At 42.2% G+C, this 18917-nt stretch overlaps 2 protein-coding genes across 2 annotated transcripts; one reads left to right on the forward strand and one right to left on the reverse strand.

Annotated features, from left to right (window-relative positions):
* The first annotated feature begins 639 nt into the window (after positions 1 to 639).
* On the forward strand, positions 640 to 1424 carry LOC106093233 (uncharacterized). Its single transcript, XM_013260258.2, has 2 exons — positions 640 to 860; positions 929 to 1424. Exons 1-2 carry the CDS (start codon positions 708 to 710, stop codon positions 1283 to 1285), a joined length of 510 nt encoding a protein of 169 aa, XP_013115712.1. The 5' UTR covers positions 640 to 707; the 3' UTR covers positions 1286 to 1424.
* A 5623-nt stretch (positions 1425 to 7047) lies between these two features.
* On the reverse strand, positions 7048 to 16751 carry LOC106093232 (protein ecdysoneless). Its single transcript, XM_013260256.2, has 3 exons — positions 16142 to 16751; positions 8172 to 9151; positions 7048 to 8100 (listed from the first exon to the last, which is right to left on the reverse strand). The coding sequence occupies exons 1-3, from the start codon at positions 16485 to 16487 to the stop codon at positions 7282 to 7284; spliced, it is 2145 nt and encodes a 714-aa protein (XP_013115710.2). The 5' UTR covers positions 16488 to 16751; the 3' UTR covers positions 7048 to 7281.
* Between the last annotated feature and the right edge of the window lie 2166 nt (positions 16752 to 18917).

The following is an 18917-nucleotide window of genomic DNA, read 5'->3' on the forward strand; positions in this document are numbered from 1 at the left end:
TAAATCTGTCTTGCATTGCGTCATAATTAAGTAAAAAATATGGTGCCGTTGAATCTAAACCCAACCAAAGAGTCAAAGTCATCAAAAATCGCTAGCGTTGAGTTCGAAAAAAAGAGGCGCGGAGTCTGGAGTCAAATTTGAGAGATGAAAGAGAAGACTGGTGGAACAGATGTCATTTAATTATTACAGTTTTACACTTTTGAATAACTTTGAAGTTCACGAAAATGCGTTTAAACTGTATTGCAATTATATCACTTCAAAGAATTTGCATATTTTTTTATAACTTTAACACAAACAGATGCAATTTTGTAAACATGAACATTTTTCATATAAAGTTACTAATGTTTAGTAAAATTCTCTGAGAATTGTTGGCAACGTAAATAATTCTCATGAAAATTTGGCAACATTTTCGGAGACAAATGTGCAGAGCGACACTGCCAAAAAAATAGATTCTATTTCAGCGTCATGACGCCAGACTGACTCTAGCCGGTGGTTTTTTGCTTTCCCATATAAATGTATGTAAAACAACTTGACGCGACTCTTTACTCTTTGATTGGATTTAGACACTTACACGCTTCACATGCTAAAATCCGTCAACGGCTTCTCCTTTGAAAAGCCTGACGGCGGCACTTTGCTGTTATTTGAAGTCATTTCGGCTCGAAACTCTGTTTGTATTTTATGTCAGTAGAGGATTAAGGTGAAAGTAAATGGAAAACATTGAAGATAAATTGCAGGCATATCGTCGTAGAAAAAGACGCGAGGAAACATTTCAGCGATTTAAAGACAAAGTTCGGGGATTTCTGATGCCCAACCAAAAGAGCGATGACGATAAATCTGCCCCCATATACGTGGCTTTAAGTGTAACAATAAGTTTCATTGTTTATTTACATTCACGGTATCATTGTATATTATCCATCTCTATTCATAGGAACCGAGCGAACTTTCAAGTTCTGCTGATGATTCTGATAAAAATGAGGAAATATTAAACGATCAATGCAATGATAAGATTGTTGCAGTGGATCCGACGAGTGATAAAAAATTCAAATACTTGTTGCGGGCAGTTTACTTAGCTCTTTGGATAACCGTGTATATAATTGCTATTGAGCTACAATTTGGAATTGTATATTTAATGATGTCGGCACTACTTGCAATTTATCTTAACACTAGGACTGGTCCTAAAAAGAACAATGAAATCAGTGCTTACAGCGTATTCAATAAAGACTGCATCAGCATTGATGGAACACTTAAAGCCGAACAATTTGAACGTGAAATGGGTATAAGATAGTATTTTAAGTTTTAAGAATTGTATGTGATACATATATTAGTGTAATATTTTCTTTTTGTATAAATCAAATGTAATATATACGGATTTACTTCAAAATATAGGTTTAACTACTTATAAAGTAGGTACCGTTTGAAACTTACCATTAAGAAACAAGATCAATGGTCATTGTGCTTGTAACTTCATATCCCTTAGTCGCTAGCTAAGTTCCTGTAGTAGGTATATCCAGATACACAAATTCCGCAACTTGGGTACATTTAATTTGGTTGTAAGTTGACTAGAATGGGTAAATAGATACAGAAGTCGGCTATCGCGTGATATCTATTTGAGAATTAATGGCGATACATCTTTCCGAATCGTAGTTGAGAAAAATCAATGAACTAGGAGGTTAACATTTTAGATGCTTTGGGCGACGGATGGTTGTTACTTATTTGGAGATGACAATCTTGCTCAAGCTCCTAAAGGTATGAGCAAGCTCTCCAATTGACGTGGGAACGTGATGGCAATTTGCTATTTTAAGTCACGGCTGCAGTTGCAGTTACCCTGTCAAACTACGGAGCATTTCACTATTCAATGTCATCCATGATTTTTGCGACAACTATATGAAAATGTCATCAACGATTTCTATGGGCTGTCGTCTATGTCTTCAAAGATTCAACATAGTTATGCACCTTTCTTTTAAGACGTCATGACGACGCGGCCTGCTGAGCACATACCACAACATGGCGATTGGCATGGCCTTCTGTGCCTGATCGGTATCCTGAAAGAAGAGGTGCACGTCGCAATACGAAGGGCAGCATTCTGACAGATCTGAATGATATACCACTGCGTGTCGCTCAGCTGGTGAGTCCACACCGACACTGCATACTTCACCGCTGACCAGCCAATTGCTTTGTATGAAGTCAACAAGGCTTTTTTGTCGGCAAACCAAATGCTACCGGCAAGCGACTTGAGGAGATTTTTCCTACTTCTGAACTTGTCACAAATTCCAGTGGTTTGTGCGAAAGATCCATAGAGGCTGTCAACTGTGAAACCCTGTATTTTGGGATAGTTGGTGGTCAAAATTCTTACACGTTCCACAATCACATCCAACGCCTCATGTATCTCTGCTGACGATGAAGTGAACAATGTTGCTGAAGATTTTGGTGGCGGAAATTTTCGAATTTTTGGTCAAATAGGCTTAGTATTGCAAAGATATAAAATAAATAAATTTCTGGCAGCGAAATAATCTGCAAGATCGGGAAGGTAGTATTGTAGTTCAACCTCACGCAGATGTCATTAACGAAGGGGGTCGAAGCCATGTTCGTACAACACTCGGCATATAACACGACCTCGATGACCTCTGGAGGGAGTAGAATAGTGTAGAGGTAGAGGTTAAAACAGTGCCAAAAATATCATGCCGCATTGGCGAACACCGTTTTACTGTGCGGGGTTTCGTTGTTCACTTGTTGCCCGGCAAATGCAAATTCTCCAACAAGGCTCGGAAGTATAAGAGAGATCAGATCAGCGGAATCACTCTGCACATTTTCCAGACATCGGGAACTATGAGAGTACTCAGACACAGAGGATCTGTGTTTTGCACTTTATTCTTGATACATCCAAGATGTTCAGCATCAGTGTAGAGATTCCGTAGGGGCCCCGCTGCTTGGACGACCTGGAAAATTGTGATGGTTGTTCATCGGCTCGAAGACCACGAATACGATGAATAGATATCTTTGATTGTTACCCTCGGGAAGGTCACTCCCGATACATCTAAAGCATCAGTGTAGATATCCCTTCGGGGCCCCGCGTTTTGGACGATTTGGCGCTGCGAATCACATTTGCAATGGTTGTACATCGCGTCGGTCCTATCATCCCTCTCGCAGGTATTCGAAATTGACTTAACAGTAGACCATAGCTTGCCAATGCCGGCGCCTAAGTTATATTGCTTCAAATAGTCTTCCATAAACTGGCTATCCTATTGATTTCGAGATTCAATTTTCTGATTCTAAGGTCAGTAGGGTTGGAGTAGCCAATTCCATCACTTTGGGCCGCACTTGGGGTATTCGAACAGAAGGTACTTTTCACGTATCATTGTATTGGGTTGCCCAAAAAGTAATTGCGGATTTTTCATATAGTCGGCGTTGACAATTTTTTTCACAGCTTGTGACTCTGCAATTGCATTCTTTCTTCTGTCAGTTATCAGCTGTTACTTTTAGCTTGCTTTAGAAAAAAAGTGTAAAAAAAGCATATTTGATTAAAGTTCATTCTAAGTTTTATTAAAAATGCATTTACTTTCTTTTAAAAAATCCGCAATTACTTTTTGGGCAACCCAATACAATGGATAGATTCCTTCTTTTAAAAACTCAAACTGAACTGCATGCTCAATTTGCCAATGAACATTCCACTGAGGAACCGGGGCCAACTTCTCACATATCAATGAGTGCTGTCCAATTCAAGTATGAGTTCAATGATAAGGGACTTCCTTTTCATTGCCGAGTTTGAACGGCGTGCGGCAGTGCGACACCCCTTTGAGGATAAGTTTTTACATGGCCGCCATACAAAATGGTACAGTACCTCACAAATGTCACCAGCATTAGGAGGGGAAAACCACTGATATTCTCGCCAGGATTTGAACCCAGGCTTTTAGCATCATAGGCGGACATGCAAACCTCTGAGCTACGGTGGCCTCACAAACGCAAACAACTTTTTTGAGCAGACAAAAAAACATAGGTTAGGTAAGGTTGAAAAGAGGGTGCGTATATTAATCCGCCCCATGCCACTATGGACATACATCTAAGCCAGTAATCGGCTTGTTGTGCGCTTTAAAAACTATAAAGTAACCTCTAAAAAGAAAATTTTAAATTAGGAATTTCGTGCTACTTACAAAATCCTTAATTGTTTTCAATACCACTTCCCTAAGTTGGTTCGTGTCTGGTATTGTGTCTCCACCTAAGTGCCGGTATCTGTTAGACGCGAAAGCCGGGCAATGACAAAGGGCATGCTCCAACGTCTCATCATCTTCCCCGCATGCCCTACACATGCTATCACTTGCCATCCTCAGGGAAGGCTTTAATCTCCTTCTTACACTGCAAGACTGTTCGTGACTTTATCGTCCTGGTTGTTATTGCCCTTATGGCAATTTTACTGCCGGTAAAGATGTTCACACTCGACGACCTTGCGTTACCATCACACCAATTCACGCATTCCGTGATCGCCCGAATCTCCGCCTGCAGGACCGTTGTGGTTGTTGTTGTAGCAGTGTGTTGTACACTTAGGCGGCAGCCCTTGCCGATGGACAACTTCATCGGATCAATCCGGCACGTACAACCGGCTGCCATGGGATTGACCGCAGGACCGTATTATGGTCAGACAGTCTTAAACATATCTCAATTCCTGGGTTTTCAATGTAAACCCCCAGGCCTACTCTGTCCTCTAGCTTTGATCCATCTGTGTAACATGATCTTCCAGATGGCAATACTGGGGTTCAGTCAATCCAAGACTGTGCCAATGGCAGCAGTGTCTCGCATTCGACTTCAAGGTCCATCTCAGGTATCCGATCAGAAACCTCTTCCCTTCCTTCCAGGTTTCCTATCGTCGCCTCGATTATACCGCGATGGTATGAGCTGCTCCCATCCTCAATCCATTCTCCCATCGCCTTAAGTCTCATAGCCGCAGTGGCTGCCTCACACTTCATCTGTATGTCAATGGGTCGGATATCTAGAATAGTTTCCAGTGCCCTAGTGGGTCACTGGAGACTAGTGGTCCTCATCGCTCCGCCTATGCCAAGACAACATGTTCTCTGAACCTGTTGTATGATCCTTATGTTGCACTTTTTTCCATAGCAGTTCACCAAACTACTGAGGCGTAAGTAAGTATTGGTCTAATCACGCTCCAGTAGAGACAGTAGACATACTCGGATTCAGGCCCCATTTGGGGGGCCATAGAGATGGTAGGTGTTGATTTGTCCTTCTCGGGTCTTTTCCAGGATTTGGCTTAGTATGAATATCTGGTCCAGGGCGAATTTACCAGGTCTAAAGCCGCATTGATAGGGCCTAATTATATCATTGACTTTAGGTTTTAATCTTTCACACAGTACGCTCGAGAGTATCTTGTATGCGATGGGGAGGAGACTTATTCCTCTGTAATTGGCACATTCCATCCTGTCTCCTTTCTTGTGTACGGGACATAGTATGCTGAGGTTGCAATCATCGGGTAAACGTTCTTCTAGCCAGATTGCGCAGATAAGCTGATACATACGCCTTATCAGCGTGTCGCCTCCGGTCTTAAATAGGTCAGCGGGTAACCCGTCGGCTCCTGCTGCCTTGTTGATCTTTAGTCGGGTCACTGCTATTTGGACCTCATTCTGACTTGGAGGTAAACATTCTATACCATCATCAGGTTGCCGCATTCTTGGCTTCAGCAGCATCTCGACACTCTTGGTCGTACCATGGGTTTCTTGGAGGAGGCTCCGGTACCCAAGTACGGATTTCGAGGCATTTTCCATGGAGTGGGCAATAGTTTGCCACTGCGCCATTGTATCATCGGAACAAGAAGTGCTTTCATCAAGCAGTAGGGTCAGTCGAGTGGAGTATGCCGCTGATATTTGTTGTGTTTGCAGCTTTTCAATGTCCAGCTTCCGTGCAGTGTCAGATCGTACTTTCCTCGCCATGTTCAAACGGGTGCAAACCTTTGTTGCAACAATGTAATGATCCTAATCTATATTCGCTCCACGGATCGATCGTTTGATGAATGCCTTCCATCTATCACAACGTGATCAATTTGGTTTCTCGTGTTTTGATCGGGTGACATCCATGTGGCTTTGTGAATATTTTTATGTTGAAATCTGGTGCTACTAACTACCATGTTTTTTGCCGCGGCGAAATCTATCAGCCTCAACCCATTACTGAACGTTATTTCGAGGAGGCTAAACTTTCCGACTGTTTGACCAAAAATGCCTTCCTTTCCTATCTTCGCAACGATTTTAATATCATGGGCGGGGCAGCGGTCATATTCTCTCTCTAGACGCTCGTAGAACATATCCTTGGTCTGCTCGTATTTGTCTTCCGTCGGGGCATGGGCACAAATAAGGCTGATGTTGAAGAATTTGAATTTTATGCGGATTGTGGCTAGCCTCTCATCCACCGGAGTAAAGCTGGAGATAAGGTGTTTCAGTCTCCGACTGACCAAAAATCCACAGCCAAATTCATGCCTCGTGTTATGGCAGTTATAGTATAGTTCGTCACCGTTTGGTGTTGAAGTGACGCCATTTCCAGTCCATCGCACTTCCTGTAAGGCGGTAATATCTGCCTTGTACTTCTCTAATACATCCACCAGCGCGTATACTGCACCTTCTCTATAAAGAGTGCAGACATTCTAGGTGCAGATCCGCAAATCATGGTCCTTTTTTGGTTTGCGTGGGTCGTCAACGTTGTGGGGGTCCGTTTTTACTATTCTTTTGGTTCTCATAGTGATTCTCATAGTTTGTCGGGGGCGGGTTACTGGCCCAGCTCCCCATCTGCCTGGGTTTTGTGGGATTGCACATGTATCCCTCGTTGTGACGTGCCGCTTGCTTCAATATCCGACGCTCACCGCCAGCCGCCCCTAACCTGGGAACAGACGCTGATGTTGGCCATTCGCCTTGTCATCTCGAGTATCATTGGCACTCAGTATTTAATTAAGAGCCAGAGCCACCTGACTCCTCACTGAGACTCTCCTCTCGGCCATAAAAATTAATTTTGATAAAATCTTTAAATTTATTATCATAAAATAAATACAAGTGTAAATAGCATGGAAATTAAGAGCGAGAGAGTTTTATTCATAGAAAGTGAGTGAGCATTAACTTAAGTACCCTGTATTTGAAACTGTGACTTGCAGTATATTAAAAAACCTACATGTGTGTATGTTTATATTTTAATTGTTTCATGTAAGTTTGACACGAAAAAATGCTTAGCAAAATACTTTATATGAAAGAGAAAAAATCACATGACGGCCAATCTACATACAACACATCAACATATTTATACGGATGACTCCTTTAAATCATCCGTCTCTTCTTGTGACAATGATGCTGATGTTGACATTCCTGCACCCATGGCGCTTAAGAGGTTTGAAACCGGTCCACTGGCTCCGACTTGTGATTTGTAACTCTCCATCATGTTCTTCAGTGTGTTGACATTTATGTTGATGGGTTCGAAATCTTCGATATCATCGAATTCTTCGGCAGTTGCCAATTTCGCTTTGGTATTCGTTTTGGTTTTATCAAATGATTTGCCGATAGTGGTATTGGCCAATTCACGATCCATTTGATCCATATAGGCTTTGATGTCGGCATCAATGTGTTTGTCAGTGTCATGCATTGCAGCAAAATTACGTTCCATATCTTCTTCGTCTTCGTAGTCGCTCATTTCGGAATTTGAATCCCATTTATCTTCGGGAATCACAAAATCCAAAAAGCTTTTAACTTGAGTCGTAAAGCTTTCCTCGTGTTCCGAATTGGTGGCATTTGAGGCATTCGATTTATTTAAATTGACAGGATTTTTGCGAACGGCCTGGCGCATAGAGTGATTCTTTTTGACTTTGGCCTTGAATGCCTCAGATTTTTTGCGTTTCTCATCCTCAGCATGTTTTTCCTCCTCGCCGGTACTGTAGTCATCCGAATCCCTCTCAACGCCTTCAAAAGTTGATTCCTTTTCCAAAAATTGTGATATATTCTTGGTAAACTCTTCAGATTTGATATCACCATTGGCCTTGTACAGAGTCTTGGGACCATAACGATCAAGCAGCAGCGCATCTAATTGTTCGGCACTAATGTTAAGCCAATCGTCACTATCGCTGGGCTGAAAAAAAAATGTTTAGTATGCATTAGCATTCATTACGGTTTTAGTTCTGCAAGTATTGTTGCTCTTACTCTCAAATTATTTTCCTCATCCCTTAGTTCTTCAGCATTTATCTCAGTTGAACGTAGCAGTTCCAATATATCCTTTCCCACCAAGGGAGCTGTGCGAAAGCGTGTTTGATTATCATTAAAATATGATTTGGCTTCTTGCAACAATCGCTGATATTCGAGTGAGCCTTCAATGTTATCCTTAAAATATCCCTTAGCTTGTAAACTTCTAACATAGGCTTTCCAGGCTGCAGATTTTTCATCACTATTTGGATCTTTCGCTTGAGATGCTAATATTTCAAAACCACATGCCACCTTAATGCCCAACAGGTCTTCTTTGTATTCTTCCGAACTGGGATTACCCGTCAGATTCCAGCCAATATTACGATCGGGCAAATAGCTGCTATGCATAATCATGGCATACAAACATTTGGTGAAACATACGTTTGTTCGCACTCGCTGTTCCGGCGGAAAATATCTCATGGAGCGACAAGCCTTCATATCTATGGGATCTCGATCACAGAAAGATCTAACAGCCGCTGATATGAGTGAGGGCTTCTTTTTTAGCAGCATGGCCACACCCAGAGGAAGACGCACAATTTGATGATGCAGCGCAGCATTTTCGGTGCTTTGGAATTCTTTCATTCTTTGCTCAATACAATCCTGTATTTCTGGGGAAACTTTGTAAAGCGTAGCGTTGTTTTGAATTTTCTCCACAGCTTCGGAGACCGACAACAGCTTGGTCGTATTGGCAGGAGAGTTCTGTATTAAGTTCATATAACCCTGGCATATATAGACACGTTGCTCGCATGTATCGGGATTTGCCCATTTCGGTAAAACGTCCGCTGCCTCAATTAAGAGAAATTCGCCATCCGCATCTATGACGCGCACAACTATTGTGGGAAACTCCTGCGAGAGCTTGGTCAACAAGTAAACAATGAACCATTCATCAGCTATGTTGTCACCGTAATGAGTAACGCCATGTAGATGGGGAGGCACTTGATCTGTACATTAGAAATAGAAGAACACACACACACATTAAATTATAGAACATGTACATACATGCATGTGTATGCACATAAAAGTCACAATGCGAGTATGTTGAATGGAAACTGTTTGGTATTTGTTTTGTGAGAAATAACAGCAGATGTTTACTATAACTCAAATATTTATCTAAGTACCCGAATTCCGCACATCACTTTGGCGAATATCTCTACGACATTAAACATGGCAAAAATAGATTTTGTATTTATCAAAGGAAATTCCAATTGAGAGTGCAAGTGTTTAAAGCTTTTCTGCGTATGTCTTCGTTTGTCAGTGAGAAACGTTCACCCGGTTTCGGTTGTGAAAATCCCATGAATGAAAAACAAGAAATACCTATTAGATCAATATTTACCCAAGGGAATTCCAATTTTTCCATCAACACCTAATTGTTTATTGTTCTTTGCCGTATGGCAATTTTTTTCCATATTCTAGCTAAAAGTGCAGGTGGATAACATCTTAAACACTTTTTCTATCGACGTACAAGCCGACCGTGCATTGTTAGTTGCATATTTGTTGTTGTTGTTGTAGCAGTTTGTTGTGTTCTATCTATCGTCTGCTTGATTCTGTTGAGTGTCAAGACCCAGGAACTCTGCGACTAAGATGGGGTGCGTCCACAGGGATCGTGCGGTCCCTGGTTACAATCGGGACATATATCTTGCAAGTCGCCATCAATTCTTGCTCTGTTGGAGTTGAGGCGGCTGCATCTTCTGGAACGTAATTGAACGCCATCAATTCTTGCCCTGTTGGAGTTGAGGCGGCTGCATCTGCCGGAACGTAATTGAGCCAGAACTATTCTGATTTGCCGGGGGAGGTCAATTTCTTCAGGTGCAATGGGAGACGGTCGTTTTCCTAGGACTACATTCACCCGGTAGTCATTTACCGCATCTGCTACCATGTCTGCATGAATGTTGTCTAGACCTGCTTGATATGCCGCTTGATCTAGAGGTTCTCTCTTGTAGCGCTGAACCTCACGCTCTAGATCATGTAGATCTACCTTAAGGCTTCTGGGCGGTGCATATCTATCCACAAGATGATGATTTGGATGGTTTCTGCGATAACAGCCCAAAAGGTATTGCTTAGACAGCATGTAGTTATGTCTTCGCACCGGTAGGATCTTTGTCTCTTGATGGAGGTGGTCCGCATGAGAACTGAGGAGATAGCCCATCGCAGTTCGGAGGGCAGCATTCTAACAGATCTGAATATTATTCCACTGTGTGTCACAAAGTTGACGATACCTGACTGGCGCTGCATAACTTACCACAGACCGGCCAATTGCTTTGTACGTGGTCAACAAGGTTTCTTTGTCTGCACCCCAAGTGCTGCCAGCAAGTGACTTGAGGACCTTTGACTTTATCGCAAATTGCTGTGGCATGTGGGGAGAATGTGTAAGAGCTGTTAAATGTGACATCAAGTATTTTGGGACACTTGATGGTCGGAATCATTTCTCCATCGACCATCATAGTCAGCTCAGTATTCACCTCACGAGTATTTGTAGTGAACAATGTGGCTGAAGATTTGATGGCAGATACCTTCAGATTTTTTGCAGCGAAATAAGAGACAAGTTCGTTGAGGTAGACGTTGAACTTGTCGCAGATGGCAACAATGGATGGGGGGGGGGGGGGGGCGTGGCGGCTGCCTGATGCCATGATCGCAAAATCGTCCGCATATGATACGATCTCTATGCCGTCTGGAGGGGTGGAATGTAGAATAGGTAAAGGTTAAACAGTGTCGGGGATAGCACCCTAACTTGGGGAACTCCCTGTTTCACTCTACGGTGCTTTGGCTTCTTATCCCTTATTGTTTATAGGCCTGATGGCCTCGCATTGCATGAAATGAAATAAATTCCATAAATGACTGGCGATCACACAGATAATTCGCGACCCAGCGTTTCAGGCCTGGCTGATGGGACGTGTTGGTGATGTCCTAAAAATAATTTGGCATCGCTGACTGTGGCGAATGCCTTCGCTGGTCCAGTGCCACGAGGACCGTCCTATCATATGGCCTGGGCTGATTGAAGCCACGGCAAATGTGTGCGGTGATGGCATGCAAAGCTGTTGTTGTGCTATGCAGTCTTCGAAATCCATGTTGATGCTCGGCGAATGGAAATTCTCCTACTAGGCTCGGGAGGAGCAATGCCGCAAGCGTCTTTGCTACTAGTGAGAGAAGGGAGATCGGTCTGTACGGCTGCACCAAACTCGGGTCCTTTCCAGACATTAGTAGCGGGATCACTCTGCCCATTTTCCGGACATCGGGAACTATAAGAGTGTTCAAAAACAGGTTGAGGACAGTAGTAAGGTACTCAACTCCAGGTAAATCTAGATTTTTCAACATCAATGTAGAGATTCCGTCGGGGCCTAACGCCTTGGATGATTTGGCGCCACGGATGACATTCGGAACTTCGCCCACGGTAAATTGTGATGGCTGTTCATCAGCTCGGAGACCACGAATACGGCAAATGGCTCTCCTCCTTGCCCTGTCAATCTCGGGATGCACAATAAATTGACGGTTGAACAACCTGGCGCATCTCTTCGGATCAGTCGCGGCTATTTCGCCAAAAGTGATTGTGGTCCTGTCATCCCGTCTACCAGGGTTCGAAAGTGACTTAACAGAAGACCACAACTTGCCTAAACCGGTGCCTATGTTACATTGCTCCAAGTGTTCCAGCCACAAATTCCGCTTATGTTCGTTGACTACACTGTTAATTTCCAGATTCAGCTCGCTGATTCTGGGGTTAGTGGGGTCCATACAACGAATCCCATCACGCTCGTCTGTGAGTACCACTGCCTGCTTCGGGAAATTGGGCCGCACTTGGGGTATTCGGCCGGCTGATATAAAGCGAGCGGCTGCTGCGGTAATGATGTCTCGGAATTTCCTCTCGGCCATTAGCACATCCGAGGGGGGCGGCAGTTCACCGAAGAGGGAAAATTCCGAGACATTATTAACGCAGCAGCCGCTCGCTTTATATCAGCCGGTCGAGTACCCAAAGTGCGGCCCAATTAGTTTACTCTCTGAAGCCAGCCCAATCGGCCTTCTTCTGACTGATAAACGTTCGGCGCTCAGAGGTTATGAAGTCGGGTGGTCGGTCGATGGTGAGAATTATGGGGAGGTGATCTGACCCCAAAGAGATGACGGCTTGCCAGGATCCGTCACTCAGAAGATCAGGGGATGCAATGGAGATGTCTGACGAGCTGCTCATACAGTCCCACTGCTGGGCTATGTTCGCACAGCACCAATATGACTATACTCCCGTAGTGAATGAGGCCAGAGCAAGATCGGAAGTGTACCTACTCCATACACCGGTTACACATCACCGACAACGACCGATGATGGAGGCGGTTCTGGCAAACCGAACCGTGTGTAGGGCATAGGGGAGTGGTATTGAAAAAATTAAGGATTTTGTAAGTAGCACGGAATTCCTAACTTAAAATTTTCTTTGTAGACGTTACTTTATACAATAGTTTTCAGAGCGCACAACAAGCCGATTACAGGCTTAGGTGTACGTTCATAGTGACATGAGGCGGATTAATATCTGCACCCTTTTCGATATTTATTATTAAAACTAACAAAAATGGGGAATGTTGCGATTATTAATAGTTTGCCAGCTCTACTCCTGGGGCGATCGGCCCTATGGACCGGATCATGCAGTAAAAAACATGCCATTGGAGAACGGATAGAAATACCTCTTTGAAATTTCAATGTGGCTAAAGCTGAGGTACTATCGATGCGCAAATGCAATGTCGTAGGTGGTCCGGGTGCCTTTTGGCAGGCTCCTAAAATTGGTCGCCTCGGCATTTCGGAAATAGTTCGGGTTGTCAAATCTTCACTTGTGGTCTGATTTTCAAAATTCTATTTTTGCTGGATAGTGCTCAAAAATCTCTTCAACAAGTTCGCTTGAGATACACAATATCTCCACTGGTTTCGGGGATATTTGATTTTTTTTTAATTTTGGTTGAGATTGGTATCGAATTGGATTTTTGACATGACGCATGATTTGGGTTGTTGACAAAATTTACAATGACGCTGCTGTAGTATGCCCCCAACATCCGAACTAAAATGTATCCAGTTTGAAAGTAAAAACAAGTAAAAGCCGGGACGAGTCCTGGTACCCACCGCTATGGCTTCCGCTAAAAATGTACCCTTATTAACTGAATTTGTATTTGAATTATTTAGGTCTGAAGAACTCATTTCAGTTTATCGGTACTTATGGGGTTCTATATAAGCATATTGCAAATGCAAATTTTGCCCATGAACATTCCACTAAGGAACAGGGGCAAACTTCTCGCATATCAATGAGTGCAGTCCGATTAAAGTTCTAAGCTCAATGATAAGGGACCTCCTTTTATAGCCGAGTCATAACGGCGTGCCGCAGTGGGACACCTCTTTGGATAGAAGTTTTACATGGCATAGTACCTCACAAATGTTGCCAGCATTAGGAGGGGAAAACCACCGCTGAAAATTTTTTCTGATGGTCTCCCCAGGATTCGAAAAGCAGGCGTTCAGCGTCATAGGCGGACACACTAACCTCTGCGCTACGGTGGCTTCCATATAAGCATATTGACCGATTCGGATAAAACTTGGCACTGATGTTGTAAGTCTTAAGATAGGGGTTTGGGCCACATTTCACACCAAATCAGGTAAAAATTTTGGCCTCTAAAGACTTAAGAATTCAAATCCGGGGATTGGTTTATATGGGGGCTATACCTGCTTATAGACCGATTCGGATCATACTTGGCATGGATGTTGGAAGTCATAACTCAAGTCTTTTTTCCAAATTTTAACGAAATCTGATTGAAAATTTATGTGGGGGCTATATCTGTTTATACTCGTAGCACAACTCTTTTTTCCAAATTTCAGCCAAATCGTATAAGAATTGAGGCTTCTAAGGTCTCAAGAAGTCGAATCCGGGGATCGGTTTATTTGAGTGCTATACCCATTTATGGACCCAAGCCAAATATAAGGCATGGTTGTTGGAAGTCATAACTCAAGTCTTTGTTCCGAATTTCAGCGGAATCGGATGAAAATTCTAGGATCTCAAAAAATCAAATCGGGGGATCGATTTATATGGGGGCTAAACCTAATTATAGACCATTTCGTATCAAACTTGCCACGGATGTTTAAAGTCATAACACAAGTCTTTTTCCCAAATTTTCCAAATTGGATGGGAATTCAGGCTTCTAAGGGCTTAAGAAGTCAAATCCGGGGATCGGTTTATATGGGGGTTATATCTGTTTATAGACCGATTCGGATTATACTTGGCATGGATGTTGGAAGTCACAACTCAAGTCTTTGTTCCAAATTTTAGCAAAATCGAATGAAAATTGAGGCTTCTAGGGGCTCAAAAAGTCAAATCGGGGGATTGGTTTATATGGGGGCTATATCCATATCTGAACCGATGTGGTGCGTGTGAAGTCTCCAACGACCTACATCTAATAATAAGAATCTGTTCAAAATGTCATACGGCTAGCTTTATGCGTTCGACCGCTGTCATGATTTCGACAGACGGACGGACAGGGCTTGATCAACTCAGAATGTCGAGAAGATCCAGAATATATTTACTTTATGAGGTCGAAGACCACTATTTCGAGGAGTTACAAACGGAATGACTAGAATAGTATACCCCCATCCTATGGTGGTGGATAAAAATTCAAAAAGAATTATTAAGATATCTCTATTCGTTATTATATCCTCCACCATAGGATGGGGTATACTAATGAAGTCATTCCGTTTGTAACTCCTCGAAATAGTGGTCTGCGACCCCATAAAGTATATATATTCTGGATCTTCTCAACATTCTGAGTCGATCTAGCCCTATCTGTCGAAATCATGTTAGCGGTCGAACGCGCAATCAGCGGGATCGAGTGGAGAGTCTCAATTAGAGGCCGGGCGACACAGGCTCTTGCACCAATACTGATTGCCTATGATGTTCGGTATGACAAGGCACCTTTAAATAAACAATGGCCATCATGTTCCTGCGGCGAACGATCATATAGACCGGAACGAACTTGACGAGGACCGCCACCTCCACAAGCGAATGTGGTTACTACGACATCAAAGGTTCAGTGCTACCAGAAAGAACCCCTAGATTAAGCAGAGCATCTAACGAATCTAAATAGCATTCAAGTTGTTATTGTTGGCGCAAACGATCAACAGATGACAAATAAATGCCGGTTTTGGAGAACATTCACCATCCATAATACCTGAAGTAGATACCCTCTACGGCCAACAAATGTAGTTCTGGTTCAACTGTATTCCAGCACCACTTATGACCAATGTTAACCGATCCACCGGTTTTACTTCTTTGGTCCTTAGAAATCTCATTCATCATTCTCATGCTATAGTGAACAATGTACCAAAAAATTCAAGTAACGAAACCAATGAGAAAATGCAAATGATGCTTGCTATTTGCTTATACATAGCTGTACAGCATATTTTGGGAGGCACATCAATGGCATAAATTATTGGTTCGAGCTATTGACGTCAATTTTGAAAATAAAGTGATCACCAGCCCAATACTCCGAAAGTGAAATTTTGTAATCTAATACTCAAATGCCCATTTCGAATAAGATATAACATTTATTAAAAAATTAATATGTCCAATATTTGTTTTTTTTCTGTCTAGGAACAATATTACGTATTATACGCCTGAGAAAAAATGAAGACTATACTTCAACGAAAGGATGAAAAACATAAAAACATTGCAGCAGTTTTCAGTGTTATGCCATAAAAAAAAAGAAATAAAATCTTTATACGGAATTCATCTGAAAATATCATTCATGTCTACGCCTTAATAATACACACGGGCATAACTATGTACATGTGTGTATGTTGCCATGGCATGTGGCAGCAATACTAGTATGTCCACCACCCTCTTTACATTGACCCCTTTTTGTGAAATGAGAACAATCTGTAGAAGATCTTTGTTGATATGTATGTAAAAAAAACCTACGTACCTTTTTGCTGTTGGCCTTGTTGATTTTTGCTCAAAGGCACAGACTGTTCCTTTGTTGTCGTCGACGATGACGTTGACTCATCGTTCAGCAATAATTCCTGCGGGGTACATGTTCGTACACGTAACTCAAATTCATCTTTGTGCCATATATAATTGCGTTCCTTTGTCAATCGATCCACCAAATCGAGGCATTTTGTGCGTGTATCTTCCAATTGTTTACGAACTGCTGCAATCCCGTCGCTCTGTTGTTGCTCTTGTTGGCCAACATCCAATTTAGGAAATACGAAATATTCTACGTAATCATCTTCCCTAACAAATTCTAAATTGGCACCAAATATCTTATCCATTTTAATTGATTAACAACCCAATTAAATCCTTGCTTGGTGTGAATGACTTGAGCACTGTTGATTGAAGCAGAACTAAAAACACGTTTTCTTTTTCTTCGTTAGGGACTTGTTTTTTTTTTTAATTTACTAATGATATTTATGCACAAAAGAAACCTTTGCTGTATTCCTTTTAAACTTTCATAATTATAATTGCAATATTTTGAACCCACCCCACATTGGATATTCTAGTTTGGGACAAAACAAACGTTCAACTATTTTGTATCTCATTGAATGGAGATGACAAACTCGAGATTAGTGATGTGACATTCACTTCGATAAAAGGGGAACTTAAATAGCAATTTTGGCATGTATGCTTGGCAAAAAAAAAGTATTGAAAAAGTTATCGATGGCGGCTTTAGCTAAGTATTCTCATGGCATAATTACCAAGTTGTGTACCGTAAGCAGCTGAGTACAATTTTTTCCCAAAGTGCACTATCTGTCATCGAGTTTTGGTTGTGTGTGTGTATTATAGTTAAGAACCATAACACACACAAACAACGAAAGATGGCGCGAACTAGTAACAAATCAGAGTTGCCCTAATCACTGATTGTGACAAATAGTGCATTCTATATTTTGCTGTTGAGCGACTGCCACTACCTGTAAATGAATATATCTTGCATGCAGCATCGAACAGCTGTTTTATGAAAAGCGTCTGGTTAATTATTTGCAAATACAAATTTTCCTTTTCTCTCTTTTGCCATTTATTTGAATTACACAGCAGGTTTTCATAAAACAGCTGTTCGAAGCTGCAAATTTCTGCTTGGGAAAAAACTCTAGTAGAAATTTGCAAGCTCTCAATTACCAAACTCTGGAAATTTTTCTCGCTCTCACGCACTCTTCAGCTTTCTTCTGCTGCCGAATAACGTACGCGAACGACTTCAAGTAACAATTTGGGCAAATTTGCACAAATTTTTAAGTACACGAACGCATAAAATAGCAAAAGATAGTAACGGCAGCGTTTATTCTCCTGCAAGTTTTTACCGGAAAAGTACAGACCTATAGTATCTGTGCTAATGAAGCATGACATAATTAACAGGTAGCGTGCCGTAAACAGCTGAGTACAACTTCTTCACGCGAAGTGTACTATCTGTCAACGAGAATCAAGCTCGTTGACAGATAGTGCACTTAACGAGAAAAAATTGTACTCAGCTGTTTACGATACACTACCTGGTAATTAAGTCATGGTGCTAATGATCTTTACTATAAGTAATACGAACAACAGGCTGTGAAACTGTAGGTTGGTTAGACGGAAGGATATGTATTACGATGGTGCATGACGAAGATGACCTAACCACTAATGGAAACATCGTTGTTTCCATTAGTGGAAACGTTGTGGAGGTGGCGATCCTCCTTTAGCTCCAGTATGTGAGCAAACTTGTTCTGGTTAAAAGGACCAGTCGCCGCGGGAACAAGGTGGCCATTGGTTATTTAAAAGCACCAAAAATTCGCCTTGTCATATCGAGTATCATAGGCACTCATTATGTGTCCATGAGACGGTGCTGCTCGGTCTCTCACTGACACTCTCAGCACGCTGATTGTCCGCTAATGCCGTTACAGCATTTCTCTATCTCGTGACAACAATGAACTCCATACAGATTGGAGCTCAATGGTCCAGACTGTGGGACAAAACATTTTTTCCATGTGTTTTGGGGAATATGACGTAAAAAAAACCCTTAGCCCGAATTGGGGATGTGAGCTTTGCATTTTGGAAGTTCGAGGGGTTCTTCCAACGATGGTCAAGAGAAGCTATAGAGTTGAATCAACACCATCGCTCTCCTCTGAACCCGGTCAATTAGCTCCAAGGATGATTTTGAAGTCCTGCCCATATATGAAAGTTATATTCCATCCTTGGCCTGATGTAGGTACTAAGAGATACTGAGAAGATCAGAAAAGGTGAAACATTTCTTGCACCGGTTAAGAAAGCCCAAACACTTGAATGCTTCTTTCGACACTTTGAATACGTGTTTTGACCAACGGACATCACATTGTATCTTCATGCCCAGAACATCAAGAGCATCTGACTGTTCAATATCTATACCGTCGATAGGTATCGACGATTGTAGTGGGTCAGTGAATTGCTTGTGAGACAAGAAACAGCACTGCGTCTTCTGTGCGCTAAAGTCTGCTCTGTTCATTCTAACCCACTCGGAAATGGCCAACAAATCGTGGGAGAGCGTCTCATTCATAATGCGCCTCATGTCCACAATTTCTTGGGGACTGGGCCTATCTATGGTCGAATGAATATGAATGACCATAGATAGGCCCACTACTGTCATCGGCAAATGAGTAGACTGGATTCGAAGTCTGACCTAATAGATCGTCAATGAAAATAAGAAAAGGGGAAGTGAAAGCAGAATTCTGGTAACTGACACAGATAACATGCTGAGGATA

The sequence above is a fragment of the Stomoxys calcitrans genome, chromosome 1 (genome assembly GCF_963082655.1).
Source record: "Stomoxys calcitrans chromosome 1, idStoCalc2.1, whole genome shotgun sequence".
Classification (NCBI taxonomy): Eukaryota; Metazoa; Arthropoda; class Insecta; order Diptera; family Muscidae; genus Stomoxys; species Stomoxys calcitrans.

Excerpts from the sequence above, each read along its gene's own strand:
- LOC106093233 (XM_013260258.2), top strand. The coding sequence starts at position 708 with ATGGAAAACATTGAAGATAAATTGCAGGCATATCGTCGTAGAAAAAGA. Across the intron at positions 861-928 it reads CCATATACGTGGCTTTAAGT|GAACCGAGCGAACTTTCAAG; the intron begins GTAACAATAAGT and ends CTCTATTCATAG.
- LOC106093232 (XM_013260256.2), bottom strand. The coding sequence starts at position 16,487 with ATGGATAAGATATTTGGTGCCAATTTAGAATTTGTTAGGGAAGATGAT. Across the intron at positions 9,152-16,141 it reads ACAAGGCCAACAGCAAAAAG|ATCAAGTGCCTCCCCATCTA; the intron begins GTACGTAGGTTT and ends TCTAATGTACAG. Across the intron at positions 8,101-8,171 it reads ATGAGGAAAATAATTTGAGA|CCCAGCGATAGTGACGATTG; the intron begins GTAAGAGCAACA and ends TTTTTTTTTCAG.